We start from the raw sequence: 20813 nt of genomic DNA on the forward strand, positions 1-20813 counted from the left end.
TTGTAACTTTAGATCACTGTTGGTTGCTCTGAAATTGTTTTCTCTTAATTATTGTTTTTTGAAATAGAGGACAAATAAGAAGCATTCCAGCCTGTTTCAACCTAAAGAGCTCATTACTGAGCTGGGTCTTACTAGGTCAAGAAGATCAGTAAACGGATGCTTTTCATCTCAGTGGTTCTAAATGTCTTTTGCATTTACTTTTGTCTCCAAACAAGTTTTTTTGTTTATCTGTTTGTTTTAATTTTAAAGAGTTAGTCTCTTCATGTTATTCTGCTATGTCAATATTTACTACTCAACAACAGTAAATATTGACAAGCACTTCTGAAGGGGAGGATTGCCATAGTATAAACATATTGATCTCAGGCTTTTCAAACTCTTGTGCCCACACTGTATATACAAACTCAGTAGAACTTCTGTCTTGTGCTAAAACAATTCATACGTTAAAGGAAGTTTGCATGATGATACTTTTTCTTATCTTGGTCACAATACTCATCATCTGACTCTCCTTGGCTCAGAACACAGATTGGTTTGCTAGCTTTATTTCAGAAACTTTCTGGTTTATTCATCATATCACATTTTGTCATTGCATCATTGTGAGAGGTAATCTTAATCATATTAGCTTCAGTAGTGTGAAAAGAAAAGAACTTGCTGTGTGCTTGAATTGACAGAAATAACTCTGTGCCTTACTGAGATGCGGAGTGTTACAGAATTATTGTTTTCACTTGCACTTTACCTGGTCTGTTTCATTCATCCTGTTGTAATACTTTGGATGGTGACCAAGGAAAGTGATAGATGAGCGGTAAGAGATACCTTCAGAAGTGCTGTAAGCATCTGCACTCATCAAATGGCAAAGTAGTATCAAAATTTTGGAAATAGGCCATAGGAATATATATATTTTTAAATAGTCGTGTAGTCTCATTATTTTGTCTTGTTCCCTTGTCATCACCACCCCTCCATTGCAATACCATACATGCACCAAAAAAGGTCCCAGAGATGCAGTAGCATTTAATTCTGTGCCACAATTTGGTTTAAGATACAACCAACAGGTAACAAACTTTGTGTTGGAAATCTTCCAATTAAATGACAATTTGTTCCTTATAATGAGCTCAGTAATTTTACATTTGGAGCCACTATGCTTTATAAAGCTTGACTTATTGCTATTTTATGTGTAACCTGTTGACAGTGAAAAGTAGCTGGGCTCTTGGATTTGAGGGATTCAGTTTTGGGGTGAGGTTTTGTTTTTTTTTTGTTTTTTTTTTTTTTTCTGTTTAGCCAAATTATCAGTAGTAAGAGAAGCAAAAGTCCAAGGTTCCTTAGAAGCTTGCCTGCTACGTGTGACAGCATAGTTTTCAGCCTAGCATTACAAACACATAAAACCTCATTAATTGGGAATTACTGACCTTTTAAATGAGCTAGATGAACTATGCAGATCACTGGAGAGTTCCTAGATACTAATTAAGTGAAGCAATTAAGTTATTCTGAGCACTAGATGCACACTCATGTATCTGACCATAAACTTTCTTGAAAAAAACTGTTAAATCACTTTTCTTTGGTATTTTTCTGTTGGAATAACACCCTATTTAATAATTGTTTTCATACCCAGTTCAGTTTGACTTTTCAGCCTGTCAAACAGTGCAGCAAAGTGTACAGCTGACAACAGAGCCATTCAGCACAAAAATAAACATTTTTAAAGGAGCTGATGGCTTGAATTGTGTCCCTGCAGATGTTAATAACAGCATCCACATCATATTTTGCCTTATAATGAACACTAAGCAGCAGTATTTTTAACATTTTCAGTGGCATGGCAAAGGGTTCTGTGGTGTGAAGACTGTTGCATAAACTGTGTATTGTATGGCATTCTGGCAGGGGTACAACTTTTCTCACTCTGTGCTATATCTGTTCTCTGTATACAGAGAAACTCAGTCCCTAGGGCTATCAATCTGGCATCTTTCATCCGCATTAAGTTTACTGCCAGTTGTTTTTGTGTGCATACAAAAAAAAATGCTCTAAAAACCTTTGCAGAGAGGAATAAAACATTCAAATAAGTGCATCTACTGCTTACTTACCTCAAAATTCCTTGTCATTGAATCCTGATACGTACACAACATTCAACACATTCTGCACTCTCAGATTCACCAGACCTGGTTTGTGTGTATCTATTCTCATAAGTCTTTAGTTTGACTACTGTGACAATGCTGTCTTGCTCAGGAGTTTGTCATGCTGAAGATTTATTTTTAATCCTTTATTATTTATTTATCTTTTTGTTGTGTAACTGTAACATCTTTGAAAATGCTTTGGTTACTTATAAAAAAGTATAGAGAAGAAATGATGTAGTTCTTAAATATTTCTGTAGACAATTTTGTTGTGTTACACACTTGGTTTTTAGGAAAAAAATTTCTTAGGAATATTTTTTTTTTCTGCTGTTGTTTCAATACACTGCTTCTTCTCTCCAAACAGAATGACTACCACATAAGCTCATAATATGAGCTTTAGCACTACTTTTCACTACCTGTGGGGCAGATTTTCTCATGAAAAATATTACACTGCAGGGAAAATTAAGATTGGTTCACAATACTTTTGGCATTAAAAATGGTATATATGTGCAATTACAGCATCTGTTTGAAAGCCTTTTAGGTTTATTTGAGGAATGTCATTGAAATTGAAAGCGTATGTTTTACAAGTTCTTTCCTAATGGTTTTAGAATCATAGGATCGTGTGCTTTACTTTTGCTTTTAACACTTCAAAGGAGTTTAATTTTTCCAAAGGCAGTAACAACTGCACATGTTTGTGTAGACTTTTAAAATCGCCGCAGCAATGAGAAAACTTTTAAAATTGCTGTATCTTCCTACTTTGTTCCACCATCTTGATACCCTTAATAAATCTGGGTGTTTTGCTGCAGACAAGATAAAATTAATACATCAAATCACAGAATCATAGGGGTTGGAAGGGACCTCTGGATATCATCTAGTCCAATACACCTGCTAAAGCAGATTCCTTACAGTAGGTTATGTCCTTTAGATATTTGCAAGTACTGATAAGACCCCTTGAGAAGGGGTCTTCTCCAGGCTGAACAGCTCTAGGTCTCTCAGCCTTTTTTTCCCCATAAGGGAGATGCATCAGGTCCCTAGTCACTATACTAGCTAAAGGTGAGGTGCCACCTTATTCTCATGCATAAATAAAGCCTACTAAAACTCGAAATCCAGAACTTTTCACACACTGAAGAGGATGATTTTGTATCTCAAGTGCTGAAAAAGCCCGTTTGTATGAAAGAGTTTGGATGAAAAATCTCGCATGTTCTAACCACGTATTATTCATTCCCAGACAAACCTCTTGTATTTGGCTGGTGACTGAGACATACTCTTATAGTAATAGTACATTTGGAAGAGTAGATTATGCCTAGCAGTGTATGTTTATCATTGTTTACCAAAGCTGTGAATAAGCAGTATGACTGGGAAGCTTAGAAGTTGAAAATAGCATGTAGAACTTCCTCTGAAAACCACATTATCGCAGCTCTTTTAAACTGGGAAGATCATAGAGTGGCTTAGGTTGGAAGAAACTAAAGAATCATCTAGTTCCAAACTCCTTGCCACGGGCAGGGCTGCCACCCACCAGATCAAGCTGCCCAAGGCCACATCCACCCTGGTATTGAATGCTTCCAGGTAACTTCTTATTGGCATTCTGTTCTACCTAATATCTAAGCTGATTTTACTTTGGAAAAGCTTTACCTTGTCTTATTACCATCAGATAGTGTAAGAAGTCCATCTTCCTCTTCTTTACGAGCTCCCTTCAAGTACTAGGAGGCCACAGCGAGGTCTCCCTTGAGCCTTTTCTTCCAGCTCCAGGCCTGGATGCAGTACTCCAGTTAGGGCCTCAAAAGGACAGAGTAGAGAAAGACAATCATCTCTCTCTCTGCTGGCCATCTTTTGATGCAGCCCATGATACTATTGGACTTCCAGGCTGCAAGAGTACATTGCTGGCTCATGTCCTGATTTTCATCCACCGGGACTCCCAACTTCTTCAGTGTTGCTCTCAATGAATTCTTCTCAGTCTGCAGAGATATCCAGGATTGCCTCAACCCTGGAACAGTATCTTGCACTTGGCCTTGTTAAGTCTCATTAGGTTCATGTTTGCCCACTTTTCAAGCCTGTCCAGGTCTCTCCAGATGACATCCCTTCATTCTATTGTATCAACTGCATCACTCAGCTTGGTGTTATCAGCAAGCTTGCCCGTGATGCACTCAGTCCCACTGAATGTGTCATTGATAAAGATGTTATAGAGCACCATATCCAAGACAGACTCCTGAGGAGCACCACTTGTCACTGACTTGTACCTGGATGTAGATCCACTGATCACAACCCTTTAGCTGTGACCATCCAGACAGTGCTGAATAACTTCCCCCCTTCCCTACATTACATATTTCTAATTTAGAGATGATTAGAGGTGAGGATGTGGTGTGGGACTATGTCAGAGGTTCTGCAGAAGTCCAGGTAGACATAGTTGCTCTTCCCTTATCCACCAGTGCTGTCACTCCATCACAGAAGGCCACCAGATTGGTCAGACATGATCTTCCCTTGATGTAGCTGTGCTGGCTGTCTTAGATCCTCTTCTCACTTGGCATATACCTTAGCCTAGTTTCCAGGAGGATCTGCTCTATAATCTTCTCAGGCACAGACATGAGGATCATCAGCCTGAAGTATCACTTCAATGTCAGAAAGTACCAAACCACCAAGCTGCTCCCACTCAGACATTTTGTAAACTCAGATATCAGATAAGCCACTCCTGCTTCTGTGTTCAACTTGGAGAATAGTGGAATTAGCATGTTTGAAGGGAGTGAGACCTCATAAATCATGAAACAGAAGCAAAAATCATATAGGAAGATATTTTCATGTCTAGTAGCTTATTTCAAATCAGGACATAGGGCCAACTGAAGGAAGTTAATGAGATTCTCTCAGACAGAGGCTATTCAGTAATGGGATTGTACCTAAGACTATCTTGTGAAATGGTAAACCACTAATGAGCCTGTGCTCACAGCATGGCAGTATTTTACTGCAGGGGGGTCAGGTTGTAAAATTGAAGTATTTATGTGTTCTTTTCCTTTCTTTAGGAAACAGAAGCATTCCAACCATTAAATACTGTACATAAAGCACAATGCAGAGCAAGCAATTGTAGAGAAATGGCACTTTCACAAAAGAACTAGCTAGTGCACTGTTTCCTCTCACTCATTACATCTTCATTTTAGAAATAAATATAATTGTTCATTAAATAAAAATCAATCATCTTACATGCTGTAATGGGACAGAAAGTACTGCAATAATGGCAGGGTGGCAAAGGCTTTGGCTGCAGCAAATGTGAACATGCCCAAATGTAGTAGCCATGGATGTAGAAATAAAGGGGAAAAAAACTACTTACCTTTAGAAAGCCCCAGTTAGAGGGGAGATCCCCAACCCTTAAATGAGGTCTGAGAAGGGGTGGATCCTGGCTCCCCCCTTTCAGTCACTCAGATGCATTGCATGCACCTGAGTTCCCCTGGGTTGGCCCTGCCTTCCCACCAGGTGCTCAATCACTGATTCAAGCCTTGACTTAGCATTTCTGTGACACATGCATAAAGAAATTAATTTGCAATAGTAATAATCTGTAGTACGCATTTCATTTTATACTGCCATTTTGGTTTTCACATTGGTTTAGATTAATTTGTGAAAGACTGTTGTCAACATGAAATGAGATAGTAACATTTCAGTGTTGTCTTACAATGTATCTCCATGCTGGCTCTCACAAAGATCATCACTTTTATTTTTCTTTTAAGAGATAAATAGGTTACATTTTGTGATTCTTCAACTATACATTTTCTGCTGTTTTCCTTTTTTAATTTATTTTTATTTTTTTCAAGAGCTAAAAGCCTTAACTCTGTAAAAATACCATTTTTTAGCAGAATCAAATGATTTTCATTTTCCTCTAGGACTTGCTAAGCTGTTTGTGTTAAAAATAATAATAAATGTATATGAAAGCAAGAGACAAAAGCCTTGCAACAATAAAGAAAATTAAATTCCCTTAATCCTAGGTGCTATCTCTTTTTTTCCTGTCCTCACAATTAAGTCTTGCTTAATCTCTTCTTTAAGAAGATGGTAAATCCATATCTCTAGACAGCCTGCTTGCTTGTTCTTATGGCAACCTTTCTAGGCTGATAACTGTTTACACATGTTGTGCTGTCCCTTTTCCTCTAGAACTTTTACCTCTGATCTTTCGTTTTTTTCATCCAGATAACTGTATTGAAGGTAATGTTCCCCTAGTAAGGATTGATGAAAGGAAGTCACGGTACACATACACAGAAATGAGCAACTAAAAAAGTTGTTGGAATTTAGGAACTACATGAGAGTGAACACCGAAGAGTATGGCCTTTCTAAAATGGAAGTTGATTTACTTAGTGGAATTCCTTCAAAAGTTCAAGAGCAGGACTAACCTAAATTCTTTGATGTAGCTCTTTTTGGGTTCTCTCTGAGTTGTAGTAAGTAGATTTTAAAGGCTGGTTTTATTTGCAATAGTATTGTGTTTCAGACTATCAACCAAAAAAAGTTGTCCCGCATTGGCTGCAAAGGCAGTCCTCTCAGCTAGAGGACTGTCATTTTAGCCACATGTTAAAAGGAAATGACTTAATATTTTCCATCAAAATGTTAACCTCCGTTGTATAAAATGTCATTTATCAAAAGCATCTTTTCTTCATTTTGCAATCTAATAGGAAACACCTTGTTTAAATGTTTCAGTTTTCCCAGTGATAGCTGTTGAAAGGAAGAGCAGTTGTCTACTGATAGATGCAAAACAGTGGTAGAACATCACAGGACATCCTGGTTTTTAATTATTGCTGATAAAATTAATTCCTCATTGGCTTTGGGCAGTGCACTCTAACTTCTTTTATTTGATGTACCATTCAATCCATGAGCTGAGTGGGGCAGCAATAATTACTGTTTCATGTGCTAGGAAGAGTAAGAATTAGACCTCTCAAGTTTAACGTGGTATTTGGGCTTTTTTTTTTTTTTTTTTTTTTTTTTTTTTTTTTTTTTTTTTTTTTTCCAAATGATTTACAACAGTTACCATCAATAAATGTTGCTTCTGTGTGGGTGACTATAACAAACATATTCTGGTTCTGATTCTTATAGGAAGTTCTGTTCTCCTTTTAGCTCTTCTTTTCATGTTTAACTCTTGAAGAGAAAGGGGCTTGAATAAGGAGCATCTTATGGATGGACATATGGATGGACTCTTATGGACAGATACATTCTTCAGATGAGCATCTCCTCTTGAGATCCCTTCCTTGTCTTTCTGGTACTTGAAGAAAGCCGTTTCTCTTGTTAGTTTGACAAAGGAAATTATAACTTGCATCTTTCCCACTTCAGTGTACAATTCATTAATCTTCTAGACTGAGTTTTGTTGCTCTTTTTTTTTTTTAAGATGCACATGTGTTATAGGAAGGCAGTACTTTTTTTTGGACAGGTATGGCTGGAAGTGGCTAACAAGCTCTTCAGGTTGGAAGCAGAAAATGAGTTGTACTGACTTTGCTTTTGCATTGCCCAGCTGCTGGTGGCTCATCCACCTCTGTGTGCTTACAAGGAACTCATAGAGCATTCTTTCTGAAAATACCATGGGCACCTGGCACGCAGTCATTCAATTCCTAACCTTCACAGAGCATATGCCGGTTGAAGTACTATCTAAGGGCAGGTGTAGCTGCCCATGTCTTGCCACTCCTGTAGAACCAGTAGAACGGTATTTGATGAAGTGACCCAAGAATACCTGAGTGGAGGAGAAGTAAACTTCTGCTAATAAGTGGTTGACTACTAAAAGTTATTTTAGCACACTTCCTGGCAGCTGTTATCTCAACAAAATGTATGTTGTGTTAAGAAGGAAGTGTTTTAGAAATAAACTCAGGAATACTAACAAGTTGTGTCAGGACAAGTGTAGAGGGCAGTCACAGAGGGGCAGAATACTTGATGTAGTGAAGAAAGAGGAGTGGATTGTTCAGGACTCCGTCCAGTTGCATTTTGAAAATCTCCAAGGATGGCTACTTCACAACCTGTTCTGGGTAACACCTTTCCAATGTTCAATCAACCTTACTACTGAAACTAATTTTTATGTTTAGCATTTCTTATATTTAGCTTGTGTTAATTGCCTCTACTCCTTTCTCTGAGAAAGAGACTCTGAGAAGAATCTGACGCATCTCCTTTACTTCCTCATTTTATATTTATATATGTTGATAAATTCTCTGAGCCTATGCAGGCTGAACAATTACAGCTCTCTCAGCCTCACCTCCTCTGACAGATGCTCCAGACTCTTAATCCTCTCTTTGGCCCTGTCCTGGAGCTGCTTCAGTATGTCCATATTTTTCTGCTAAGGGCCAGCCTAGGACTGGACCCAGCAAGATGGATCTCACCGGTGCTGAGTAGAGAGGAAGGATCACCTCCCTTGACTTGCTTATCATAATGCAGCTCAAGATGCTGCTGGCATCTTTTCCATAAAGGTTTCTTGCTAGCTGGTGATCAACTGCTGCCTGCAGGGACCTCGAGGCCATTTTTGCAGGCTACTTTCCATCTGGGTGACCCTCAGTCTGTACTAGTGCATGAGGTTATTTCTTCCCACATGCAGGACTTTGCATTTTCCTTTGTAAGACTTCATTAAGTTCCCATCATCCCATTTGTTTTCAGCCTGTCAAGGTCCTTGTGAACAGCAGCACAACCTCCCCCTGTATCATCATCAAACTTAGTGTAGATTGACTTTCTTATCACCTTGGTCATTAATGAAGGGGTAAACAGTACTGGCTTGGCTCTTAGCTTCTGGATGTATACTGGTCACTGGTCTGCAACCTTCAGTCACCTGAACACAGTGCTCTGTGCTCAGACATTCAGCCAGTTTTCAGTTCACCTCACTGTCTATGTAGCCTTTTTTTTGTACTTTTGCCTATAGGGATGTTATGGGAGAAAGTGTCAGAAGCCTTTCCAAAGTCAAGACAAATGGTATCCACCGTTCTTATCTACTGAACTGGTCACATCATTACAGAAGACTATTAAGTTGATTAAGTGCCATTTATCCATCTTAAGCCCATGCTGAGTACTCTTTATGACCTTCTTGTCCTATACATATTTGAAAACGACTTCTGGGATTACCTTCTACATCATCTTACAAGGATTGAGGTGAGGTTGAGCAGCCCATAGCTGGATCCTTCTCCTTGTCTTCCCTAAGATGAGAATGATGTTTTCTTTTTTCAAGTCCTATAAGCAACTACAAAGGTTAAAGAAGAATGCTTATATATTCTCCCTGGCATTTTTTCATTTTTATAATGCAATTTGAATTCTTCTAGCAAATAAAATGAAACAATATGTTGCATATTTAGCAAATGTGCATTTTAGTTATTTCAGTTGTATATTCCAGATCACAATACCTAAGAATTCAGTGAAACAGTTTTCCTAAAACGCTTTTTCCTTTGAAGGAAAGGATAGGAAGCTACCTTACGAACCTTGTCAAAGCTCTTCCATATAACAAGACTGCTAGCCATTTTTTTGCTTTAATTTTTAAAATGCTTGAGATAAATCTAATGAGATGTACCTAACAGAGCTGCATTTCATCAAGTTGCTAAGTTAAACCAACAGTATTTCTATGCTTCTAAAAGGAAGCATATTTATAGGATATAAATATATTTATAGGATAGGATCCTAGCATATAGGATTATTTGGTTTCCGAGGAAACCAAATAATAAAGTCCTCTGTGAGTACCACATGAAGGGTTATGCTTTTTTCTTGTAACTGTGTGCTTAATTGCAGCATTGATTAGAGCTGCGTGTTCACTAAAAGGGAAAATTGACCCCTGTTGAGAGTAGTTGGTGGATTTATTTTTTTATTAGCAAACCATCTGCCTGTGTGTATACTGAAGACATGTTGAATGTTCTCTTGAAAATAAACTGACAATCTGAGTCAATAAACAGGTTCTATTTGCATCTAGATCTTGTAAAAGAATTAACCTATCTACATGTTTGGTGTGGTGCCATGAGTGACAGAAATGAAAGTTGTTTGGCTTTTGTTTCTTCCTGGCTTATTTTTATTTCAGACAAACTGTGATCTTACGCGATAATAATGTTTTTATTTTGGCCACGGATGTAAGTGGAGGTGGTGCTTTTTGTTATCTTTTGGTTTTTCGTGTTACTTCAGTTATAACACTGTGCACTGCTGTGAAGATCAGCTATGCTATTAGTCACGTAACTTGAACCAATAATAATTGCATGAAAATAGAAATTTATAGGTCATTGTTGTATGTAGTTAGGTTTGCTTTACAAAACTTCCAGCAGGGCAATGGGTTGCTGTTTGAAAGAATTTCCCCATGCCTTTAAACTATATCACTTTGCTAATGTGATTCTTTATTGACTGGAATTAAGCATGAGCTTAATTATAGTACCATTTATAAATGCTTCTTGTGGTTTTGTATTTTAGGTCTAAAAATATCTGGAAGAGGATTAAGTGGTTCAACAAGTAACGCTCTGATGGACGACAGAGAATTTCCACCAAATGATCTACAAATAGACTCAAAGGACAGTCTTCCTGCTGACTATAGGGTCGAATGTTTGACCTCTCATTTGGTTTCTACAGCTGACGAAAATGAAAATCAACTTGACAATGATGGGAATGAAGTTTTGACCGGTAGTAGAATTGCTATGGGAAGACAGAATGAAGGTGAGCAGGACAGTATCAATAATAATGAGAATATGGACAGTGGAGATTGTAAGGAAAGTGAGACTGAGAGGAGATCTGTGAATGTCCATATGGACCCTCAGCTGGAGGAAAAGCCTATCACAGAAAAACAGCCAGGTGGAAAAAGAAGTCCAAGAAGCAAAAGAAGCTCCAGTAAAAAAACTAAAGGTACTTTCTAAAAAATATGCTTCTGTTCTGTTTACTTAAAAAAAATAAATCTATAGTTTTAATCTGTGAACTAGTAATAAAGATAGGTTTTATGTGCCATATTAACTATTTTTAAAATTCATTTAGCTTTTTTTTTCTACTTCAAAATTACTAAATCAGATTAAATTCTAGATGTTTTAATTGCATATATTTTAATTAATCAGCTATATAACAAATGAAACACATCATGGAAGGATGAGTCGAGCAAGTACAGACTTTCAGTATGGAAATTGGGCTGACTTCCAAATCAGAGTGGCCAGAAATTCAGGCATTATGTTGTTGCTGAAGTGCTCAAGTGCAAGATTTTGGTGTCTGGATACAGAGTCATGATTTTAAATCTTGGTATGAATAATGTCTAGACCTGTTGCTGTCAGAATTTAAAGCTTGGTATGTAGTCTCAGGATGTGCATTTCAAGTAATGAGTTGTTTAAGTATTTTGAGTTGCTTAAGTGTTTTGATGTTACTTCTCCTTTAGATATTTTGCATCTGAACTGGGGAAGGAATATGTAGAAGTTTATTACATGTCCTTTTTTGAGACGTTTCTTCCTTTTCAAAGGAGTAGGATTTGTCTGCATCAACATGCATATTAAGTTTGTGCCATAGATCATAAAGCTTATGTGACATTGTGCTACAAATACATTAATTAAATTCAGTGTGTTTCATCCCATCAGTATCTTTGAGAGTTACTTGGAGCAATTTAGTCACTCTTGCGGTTTTTCTTTTTTTTTTTTTTCCCTTCTAAAAGCTGAGAAGATGGGGAGTTAGGGGAATAAAAATAGTAGAGTACAGTTTTACAAATGACTTGTGTCTTTATGGCCTAATTCTGAAAAATGATGATCTGAGAGGGTTGCAAAATACGTGGAGCAATGAAAAGGAAGTTTTGTGTTCCATGTCTTTTACATACAGGCAAGATCTAGAAGAGAAAAATTATGTTTTCTAGTAAAGATAAGAGGATACCAAAATATGTCATTGTGAGGAGAATTGCTCATTAAGTGATACAGAACATCAGTGAGTATATCTTTCAAGTGTAGATTTTATATTTAAAAAGAGAAGAAAATAAAACAAGAGATTGGATGAAGTAATTGGTAACAGCAGGGAAATTTAAAAATAATGTAATGCAGATATGTGGACAGAAATGATGGGGAGAAAGTGAAGTGGTTGGGATAAATTTGGAGTTACTGCAAATGAAATACGTGAATTGTAGGAAGAGCCATGCAGTGTCATTTTACTTGTTTGTTGTGATAAACATGATTTTGAGCTCACTCACATATAGTTAGATCTTTATTGATCTGTAATAGATATAATATAGATCTTTAATGATCTGTTCCCCTACAAAATACTCCTGTTGTCTGAAAAAAAGCTTCTCTCTTGAAAATGAAATATTTGAAGTGAATTTTTTTTTTTTTCCCCAATATGTTTTGCAAAGTGAAAAAACCTTCCACCTTTGCTTCTTCAAGTATCAGACATATACATAAGATACCTGTTTTTAGGAAACAATTAAAAGAACGCCAAAAAACAGGTGCTTTGGACATTAAGATTGGATTCCAAGAGAAAATGGTGTTTTGTGCTCTTTTTAAGAACATGGAGGATAAGTAAATGAAGAGTGATCTCGGCCCATAACATCTTCATGATAAAATAACATTACTAAGTGTTGCAGCCTCAGGAAATGTTCTTGGTTATGTTGTTACTAAGGTGCAAATATTGTCTTGTATTTAAAATAAAGCAAGGTAGAATTAACCTGAATGACTCTGATGTATTGTTTTAAATCCAAGGGCAGAACTGGATTCCAAATGAGTGACAGCTCAACTATATGCAGGAACAATATGCAGTGTCTAACTATGTAGTAGAGGTACCACAACAACATTAAACTGAAGGGGTTTTGTGGTAGTTGCTATTGAGCATGTTTCATGTTTTGATGTGACAGCTGATTATTAACTGCTTATTAAAGTGCATTTTTAAGTTACTTTTTTTCTCCTGAGGTAGGTTTGCTAAAACATCTGGGTCCTCTTTTTGTGTTTCATGACCACGTGCTGAAAAAAAAATAAATAAGTATGCATCTCTTCTTAAATATAGCCTTCATTCTATCTAAAAACACCTCCTGGTTTGTTCCTTGCACCCAGTTATGTCCCTTGTTGCATTTGGTCATAGCAAGCACGAGTAAATATTGGAAAAGCAGAGGCATACATCAATAATGAAAAAGCAATGTTAAATTACACCCATATTTTGTCTGGCAATAAGCCCTGCGAAAATAGCCACCCACAGAGATTGTTAGGACTCCTGACCTGGATAGTTTACAATAAAGAGTTTATAAATAAACAAAAATAGAATGATGGAGCCTTCCATTGACATTCAGTGCCTTAACCTCTTAACCTCTAAATCTTAAACCTGGATCATCACTGTAGGGTGTCAGTTGCAGTGAACACAAAGGAATTTGGAATATGCTGAGTGCTTGAGCTGCAGGAACAACAGAATCTAAATGATTACAGAAAGTGAGGTTTATTGTTGGGAAGGGGTTAACTTGATGTGGCCCCGCGTGCTTTTAGCTGATGAGTTCTCAGAAATGGATGTGGTTTGGGAAGAACATGCTTACCATGTTAATACAGGTTGATTGCACAAGTCTCAGTGTATTTGAGTTCGTCTATCTGTGCAAGTTGCTTTTTGTATTTTGTCTAATTAATTTAATTTCAAGAAGTCTTTAATTTCACATACATATTTGCCGGCACTAAAAATAGTCATGGTGCTGTCACTGGGTTTGGGGGGAAAGTTGGTGGAGCTTGTGTTGTTCTTTTCATTTTTTCTTTATTTACTCCTTTATTACACTTTACTGCTATCAGTTGTTATGTACAGTGTTGGGCTTTTCATTAATCAGTAGCTTACAGTTTTTCTGCAGCAACACTCAGAATGTGTTTTCTGAGAAATAGCATTGTTTGCTTTTTTTATTCTTCAAATTGAAGAAGTATTTCACAATTTCTTCCAAAATGGAATTGGCTCCTTTCAGAGACTCTTGAGTGTACTAAGTGTACTGAGTGTACTGCTTTCTAAGAACAAGATGCACTTCTATATGGAAAAAGCAGCGTCAGTCTTGGCTGACCATAATCTTTAATGGCTAACTCTAACTTTCACTTTAGGCCACGCCATACTTCGTTCATAATATGGACATTATTCACTTACAGCAATTTCACCATTTGAAATAATGCTGATATTTAAACAAATATCTAAAGTTCATAAATTTGTAAAATTATGTCCTCTCTAAAGATATCAAATACATTTCATTATTAGAGAAAAATAAGTTGTTCATGAATTGAGAAATCAATTGTTTTAGGACTGGGTAGGCACCTACTCTTTACCAATACAGTATGTTCTGTAATGGCAAAGTAGCCTGCTATGCAAAAATAAAGCCAAGCTTTGTGGTAAAACTGGTTCACTTAAAGGAACAAACTTACCAATCAAAGCACTTTCGCAGAGCTTTATGATAGTATAAATGTGTCTGCAAGAGATCCTTTCTCTTCATATGGAGTTTTTTGGGAGATGATGCTCATATTCTAGTGATTCCACAGAGCTACCAATGACTCTTAGAGCTTTCCTTCGTTTTATTATCTGGTTTTGAAATTGGAATTATACATCTGTATAATCAATGAATATACAGAAGTTATAATCATGAAATAAACAAGAGAGTCTGGGTAAGCAGGTTATAATAACAAAAAGAGAATAGATAGTATGCTTACCCACATCCTGGACTCACTGCAAAACTCTAGATGAGGGATCTCCAGAAAAGACCCTTCCCCCCTGGTAGCCAGCTCTTAAAGGAGTCTAGGAGAGGTGCAGCCAGGCTCCACCCCTTCTGGCAGCACAGGTGAATTGCCTTCAGCTGTGCTCCCGTGGCTGAGCATTGCTCGCCTCAGGTGATCGATCAGAGGTTCAGGCCATACAACAGGCAATAGTTTAGTTTTACCTACACTGCAGCTCATCAGCCATCATTTTGTCAGCTCAAGTTCTTGAGGTCCTTCTGAAGTTCATCACCATTCATGCAATATTTGACTGCCCAAAAGACCTTTGTCATTTGCACAGTTTGAGATTTCATTGGCCATCTTTGACTTGGAGAAGGAGATGAAGATACTCAGTAAAAACGGTCCATGAGTATCCCACCCACCACTGACTTTTCTCCATTTTGAAAAGCGACCATCAAGTCCTACTCTTTCTTCCAGTCCTTCAAGAACCTCTCTTCCAATGCATTGGTAACTTTGCATTTCTAAAATAAAATACAGAATTTATGCCCTGAATTTTTTTCCTGCAATATTTTTGTGCTGTCACGCTTTACATTATACTTCACATTCATTGCCAGTCATTCACCAAGTACCTGCCTTTTTTTTACTTCTGTAAAAGTGGTAGACAGGCAGCAATGGATTGGGAAGTACTGGTTTCCTGCCTAGACAGAAATTCTGTTCATTAAATTCCTTATGTTGTTGGTGCCAAAGGGGATCATCATTACTGGCTCGTCTCCTGGACTCCCAAACAATCTTGCTATCAAGGGATGTTTTTGTTTTCACTCAGCAGCACAATCCTTGCCAGTGCAAGCAGAATTCCCACATCATCTGCTTCTTTCTATCCTTTAAGTTCCTGTCATCACTGTGAGGATACGCTGTGTTGTCATCCAAAGAACAGGTTGAATTCACCTTCTCAGCATGAGCCTTTCCTTCCCTGGACTTCTCCCTTTACAAGCTCCTTAGCAGGCATGAAGACACCCACCAAGAGCCTACATGACATAGCCATTCAATGCATTCTCCAGGCATTTGTCTCAGCAAGTCAACAAAGCTCTTTCCTGGAAGTAGGTGGCCACCACCAGAGTACTTACTCAACACAAAGCATTCCCTGCCTTTCAGGAACTCACTGTTCTTCCTTTTCTTCTTTCAGTCCATTCAGAGCAAAACTTTTCACCTGTTTTAAAACAGAAATTTGGTGTCTTGGGTCTGAGCACCTAAGTATTGACTTCAGCTGCTGAAAATAATGTGAGCCACAACACTTCAGTTTGGATTCTGGTCTCTTTTTAATCACTCTAAAACAGTTTAGGCTAGGTGATTTTTTTTTTCATTCCAAGTTAAAGTTGAGTCCCAGTTAGTAGTGTACAAAAATAGCTGATGTGTGTCACTGTGTCTTTCCAGGTAGGTGAGCTGACATTGAGACATTGAAACCGATTGCAACTAATTTTGACAAGACCGATGTCTTATTTACTTGCAGGGCTATTATTTAAGATAATAAGATTTTATTCACAGCTTTTGTATTGAAATTTCCTAAAAATGCAGATCAGCGTATTTTTTGAATCCTAACCTGAGTACTTGTTCTTTTTAAAGGAGTTCCTTCAGTGGGAACCACAGCAATCAAGGAGGAAAATACTCTTGTTACACATACAGAGTCTGTGCATTCTGAAGGTGCTGTTGAAGCAAATGAAAATTCTCACCAAAAAGAACAAAAACAAACGTTGCAGTCCCTTTTCTCTTTGCTTCGTGAAGAGGTCGAGCAGTTGGATTCAAAGACACTGCCCCTGTGTCTCCATCAGGTACTTCCTATGATTCTGGATTGCTGCACACCACTTTGTGATTGTGACTTTTTCTCAGTGGGAAAAAGATGCATTGATTCAACATATGTCAGTATTCATATCTGGGCAGTGTATTTTCAAGTTTTTCTGCTTAACAGAGAATGAAGGCAAATATGTCCACTCTAATATATATATATTAAATTATAAGCTGTCTCAGAAGTACATTCTGCTGTTGAAGGAAACTCTTAAAGACAGGCTTTGCATGATATGTAGGACACTAGTGGAGTATTTAGGACACAGAAATGCAGATGGCTGATGTCTAAATCACATTTTGCACCAGGAATTATTTTTGCTATTGCAGAGTTCTTCCTAGCTTGAACTTGATATGTGAATGCTAAGATTCAAGATTCCTTAGTATATACTTTTTCTCGCAGTCACCACATCTGCACTACCGAGAGAAATACTGTGTAATTTGAAAAGCACACTTTGAAAAGTATGTGGCTAGGACTCAGTGCACTATTAATGCATAGTTCTGTTGTGTTGGACTAACAGTGGGCTGGAATACTTTTTGTTTGGCTGAAGTGACTCAAAGAGACATGATAGTGTCTGACTTGACTTAGTTACGTTGTCCTTATTGTGGAAAATTGGGCCACTGTAATATTTTAAATATTTTCACTATGTTAGTGCACCTGCATTCTTATTCTCTTTTGACTGAGATGAGAGATGATGGTAGGAGAGGCTTCTTCTTCCAGATGCTTCACATTTAACATAGGAGGGGTTTTTTGGTTTTTGTTTGTTTTGTTTTTTTAAGATTTGTACTTAAGTGAAGTTATTTCTTACTGTTCCTTAGTTTATTTGAAACTTAGCATTAAGGTTAACCATTTGTACTTACAGCCACGTCAAATTTGGTGTTTATCTATGAGTCAGTACAAAGATCTACTTTGGAAAACAATACCGTTAGGGCAAGAATTTCAAAACTCTTGACAAACGTGAAGGAGTGTCATTGACCGCAATAGAGATGAAATCTGTTCACAGCTTCATACGTGAGGAAGCCAAACCCTAAGGCCAACAACCTTTTCAAAGTCACACAGAAACTGTGACAGGACTGAAAACGCAGTCTGGGTTTCCAGATTCAAACATGTCAACCAAACACATTCTCTTTCTTCCTAAGACATATCAAGCAATCTGTATTGGGATGTTTGAAAAACACGTTTTTACTTCTGAGCTTTATATTGCATTTACCAAAAAGCACATCACAATTCTTGTGATTTCTAAGAAAAGTCTACCTACTTTTCTGGCAAGCACAAATAAGTTTTTCATGTTGTAAATTTCTAAAACTATTTGTCAGAGGGGAGGGATGGTCTTCTTTGGTAGAGCTGTCCTGTTACAAACCCAGTTTTAATTATAGAAATGTCAGTTTTAGCAACAATTCTAATCAAACAGCTGCTGTCTGGCTGAACTATATGACCTGCTCTATTCTGAAAGAGCTTCAGATTCCAAGGTGCTATGCTTTGGGAAATGACATAAGAAGCAGAGAGTCTTTAGATCTTTTTAACAGAGAAGAGTAGCTTCATGAAAGAAAGTGGAAGAAGGTTCCTGCATTGCTATTGTCTGGATTCTGCTGGTGAACTGGGAGTAACAAAAAAAAAAGAAGAAATTCATTCCTCTCATGTTTATCTCATGAATTTCAAATGCTTAAAATCTGAAATGTTGTAAATGGGGTATAAACTGGAAGCTTGCTGGTATATCTCTGATCTTGCTGTAGGTTTTACTTTCAGTGTCTTTGATCCAGAGATTGTTGTTTTCTCATTAGCCAGGAAGTCTCTACTTCTCCATTTCATTACATTGCACTGTAATGCTCAGGAGAGCTCAACAATGATCTTACATCATGGTCAGAAATAAAACTCATCTATCATTAAACACATGTACTTCTGTCATTTTATAACTTTCTAATATAATCATTTTTAAAAATTGCTGAAATAAATGTTGTTGTAACAAGACAAAACCCAACATATATTTGAGCAAATTCATTTGTGCAGGTAAACTTGTGATATCTTTGTTTGATATTCTCTTTAAGCATCTTTCTTAGAATGAGAATTAGAATGAGTATGTGCATTTAGTCCAAATATTTCTATTCTCTCAAAATTAAATATGAATCTGCAAAGCAGACATTTAAATCTATAATGAAAAGTTCAAATTATATCCCTGCCACTCTCATAAAAATGAAGGAACGCTAATTTTCCTGTTGTTTGTTTTTTTTTTTTTCCTTTTCAGATAGCTGAGACCTATTTTCAAGAGGAGGAATGTATCCTTTTACCTGTAAAATTTGTTATGTGGTATTAAAATAATCTGACACAATAAAACAGATAATACATACTTTGACGTTGACTCACAGGTTGTGGGTCAGAGTTAAAAAGAAGCAAAGAGCCATAATTTACCCATGAGTGAATATACAGTACGTAAGCAGTTCCTCCCTAATCAGACAGCTGCAATATAATTTACGTAGTAAGTCCACTTTCAAAAACTGTGCTGATACAATTGTTTATAGTTGTGCAGAAATGAGGAAGTAAGAAAATGTTTTTAAAGGACAGCTGTTTTATAGGATAAAAAAAAAGTTCTGTTCAGTGTTCTAATAACTGAAACTATGTCCAATCTAGGTAAGATTTATGTTTTATTGTATCAAACAGGGCACTGTCATAGTAAGAACAAGATTATCGCAGTGGCTGACTAGACTGTGAATGATTAGTGTTTAAATGAGAATAAAAATACCAAACACATTGTACTAAGGGAGATCAGTAACCCACATAGAACAGCAACGTGTTCTTTGTCAAGTGCTAAGTATTCAAGGTCATGCCAAAGTAATCTGAAAAACTGTCACAGGAAACCGGGTGTGACTGCCTGGTGGGAGTCCAGGAGATGATCCTAGATAATATGAACAAGTGTGGTCAATCAGTTCAAACAGTCAAACTGGTAATAATTAAGATATTTCAGTAATTCTGGGAGATAATAATTATATTAAACCTTGAAATATATATTTCTATATGTATTTCTTAAATCTGGTCTAGCCATTTCTCTGTTTGCTTTTGAAGAAAAATGTTCAGGCTGTAAAAAGAAGAGGAAAGTTGTAAGCCCTTCATGGGTATATGACTCACTAAGGTGTGTCGTGAATTTAACACAGTCTGTACATACACGTTATTTGTTATGTAATTTGTAAAAAAAAATACTGAGCATGTGGGCAATTATAATGATTAAATAACAAAGCAAAAGAAATGTCCTTAAATCTTGCCAATTATATTTGGCAATGGTATAAAAACAGGGCAACAGCTATAGCAATGTTTTAAAGATAATATGTGAAATTACCCACCATTGTCTTCAAAAACATCCATCAGAAAAAGGAAAAAAGCCCACAAAAATGTACAGCACAAATTAGCAGAACAGAAAATTCTGCAGGAACGTTATGGCTGTTCATGGAAAAACACATTAAGTCTTAAAAAACATCCATCAGTATGACAGAAATGGCTCTGGGCAGCCTGGTCCAGTGGTTGGCCACCCTGCCCATGGCAGGGGGGTTGAAACTAGATGGTGTTTGAGGTCCTTTTGAGGCTATTCTATGATTCTATGATGAAATACAGTTTCTCTTTCATAGAAATTGCTTTAATGGAGGAACCTTATATTTATATCTGATCAAAGGATATATTTAAAGTGCAAAACACACCTGACATGTGGAATTCAACACCACAGTATAATACATATTTATGAAGGAAATCTCCCCTGTACTTGCAGTCATCAGTTTTCCAATGTTAATAAAGAACTTACTTGATCATGTTACACTGTGTTAATTATCCATGATGTGTATTTTAATTCATCCAGTGTAGAACTGCGTATTTAACAATAAGTCAGGGTTGTTGCTGTGATCCTCTAAGGCTATCTTTCTGATCTCTATTTCTGTTCCCAGTAAGAGAATTCTTGAGGGCAAGGAATATTCTTTCTGTTAATGTTGTTGTTTATAAACCATGCCATTTATTTGGTGCATGAGCCTAACAAAAGTTACAAATATCTCTTATGTTTTTATAATAATTACTTCAATATTTTAATTAAAGTGAATAATGGAAATTATTTTTTCTATATTATTAACAAATTTGTTCAGAATACTTCTATACCCATTGCACTGTATAATTAAATTTGAAATAGCTGATAAACATGGCCTTAAACAGAATAACAAACAACCTGAGTTTGATGGAGCAAGAAATACCCTCCACTATTACAAATTATAAAGATACTTTGATGGTTGTACAAATATGATAATAACCCTGATGGGGAGAAAGAGTTCTTCATGGAGACAAAAATGAAGC

At 36.9% G+C, this 20813-nt stretch overlaps 1 protein-coding gene and 1 long non-coding RNA gene across 7 annotated transcripts in view; one reads left to right on the forward strand and one right to left on the reverse strand.

Annotated features, from left to right (window-relative positions):
• CNST (consortin, connexin sorting protein) overlaps window positions 1-20813 on the forward strand; it is a 45340-nt gene that overhangs the window by 2782 nt on the left and 21745 nt on the right. For 3 of the 6 annotated variants that reach the window (XM_042878720.1, XM_042878738.1, XM_042878730.1), the window contains 3 exons: window positions 10464-10889; window positions 16277-16482; window positions 18736-18766. In XM_042878720.1, the coding sequence (XP_042734654.1) occupies window positions 10514-10889; window positions 16277-16482; window positions 18736-18766 (613 nt within the window). In that variant the 5' untranslated portion in view covers window positions 10464-10513. Of the gene's footprint in view, window positions 1-7954; window positions 8069-9037; window positions 9174-10463; window positions 10890-16276; window positions 16483-18735; window positions 18767-20813 lie in introns of those variants that run through there. The other 3 variants (XR_006180484.1, XM_042878707.1, XM_042878748.1) reach the window with 2 other exon arrangements.
• LOC122184125 lies at window positions 12946-14690 on the reverse strand. Its single transcript, XR_006180489.1, has 3 exons — window positions 14654-14690; window positions 14372-14551; window positions 12946-12958 (listed from the first exon to the last, which is right to left on the reverse strand). It is a non-coding gene; the product is annotated as an uncharacterized LOC122184125 (long non-coding RNA).

Source organism: Lagopus leucura, unplaced genomic scaffold (assembly GCF_019238085.1).
Source record: "Lagopus leucura isolate 7727_CA_CO unplaced genomic scaffold, USGS_WTPT01 Super-Scaffold_73, whole genome shotgun sequence".
Taxonomy (NCBI): Eukaryota; Metazoa; Chordata; class Aves; order Galliformes; family Phasianidae; genus Lagopus; species Lagopus leucura.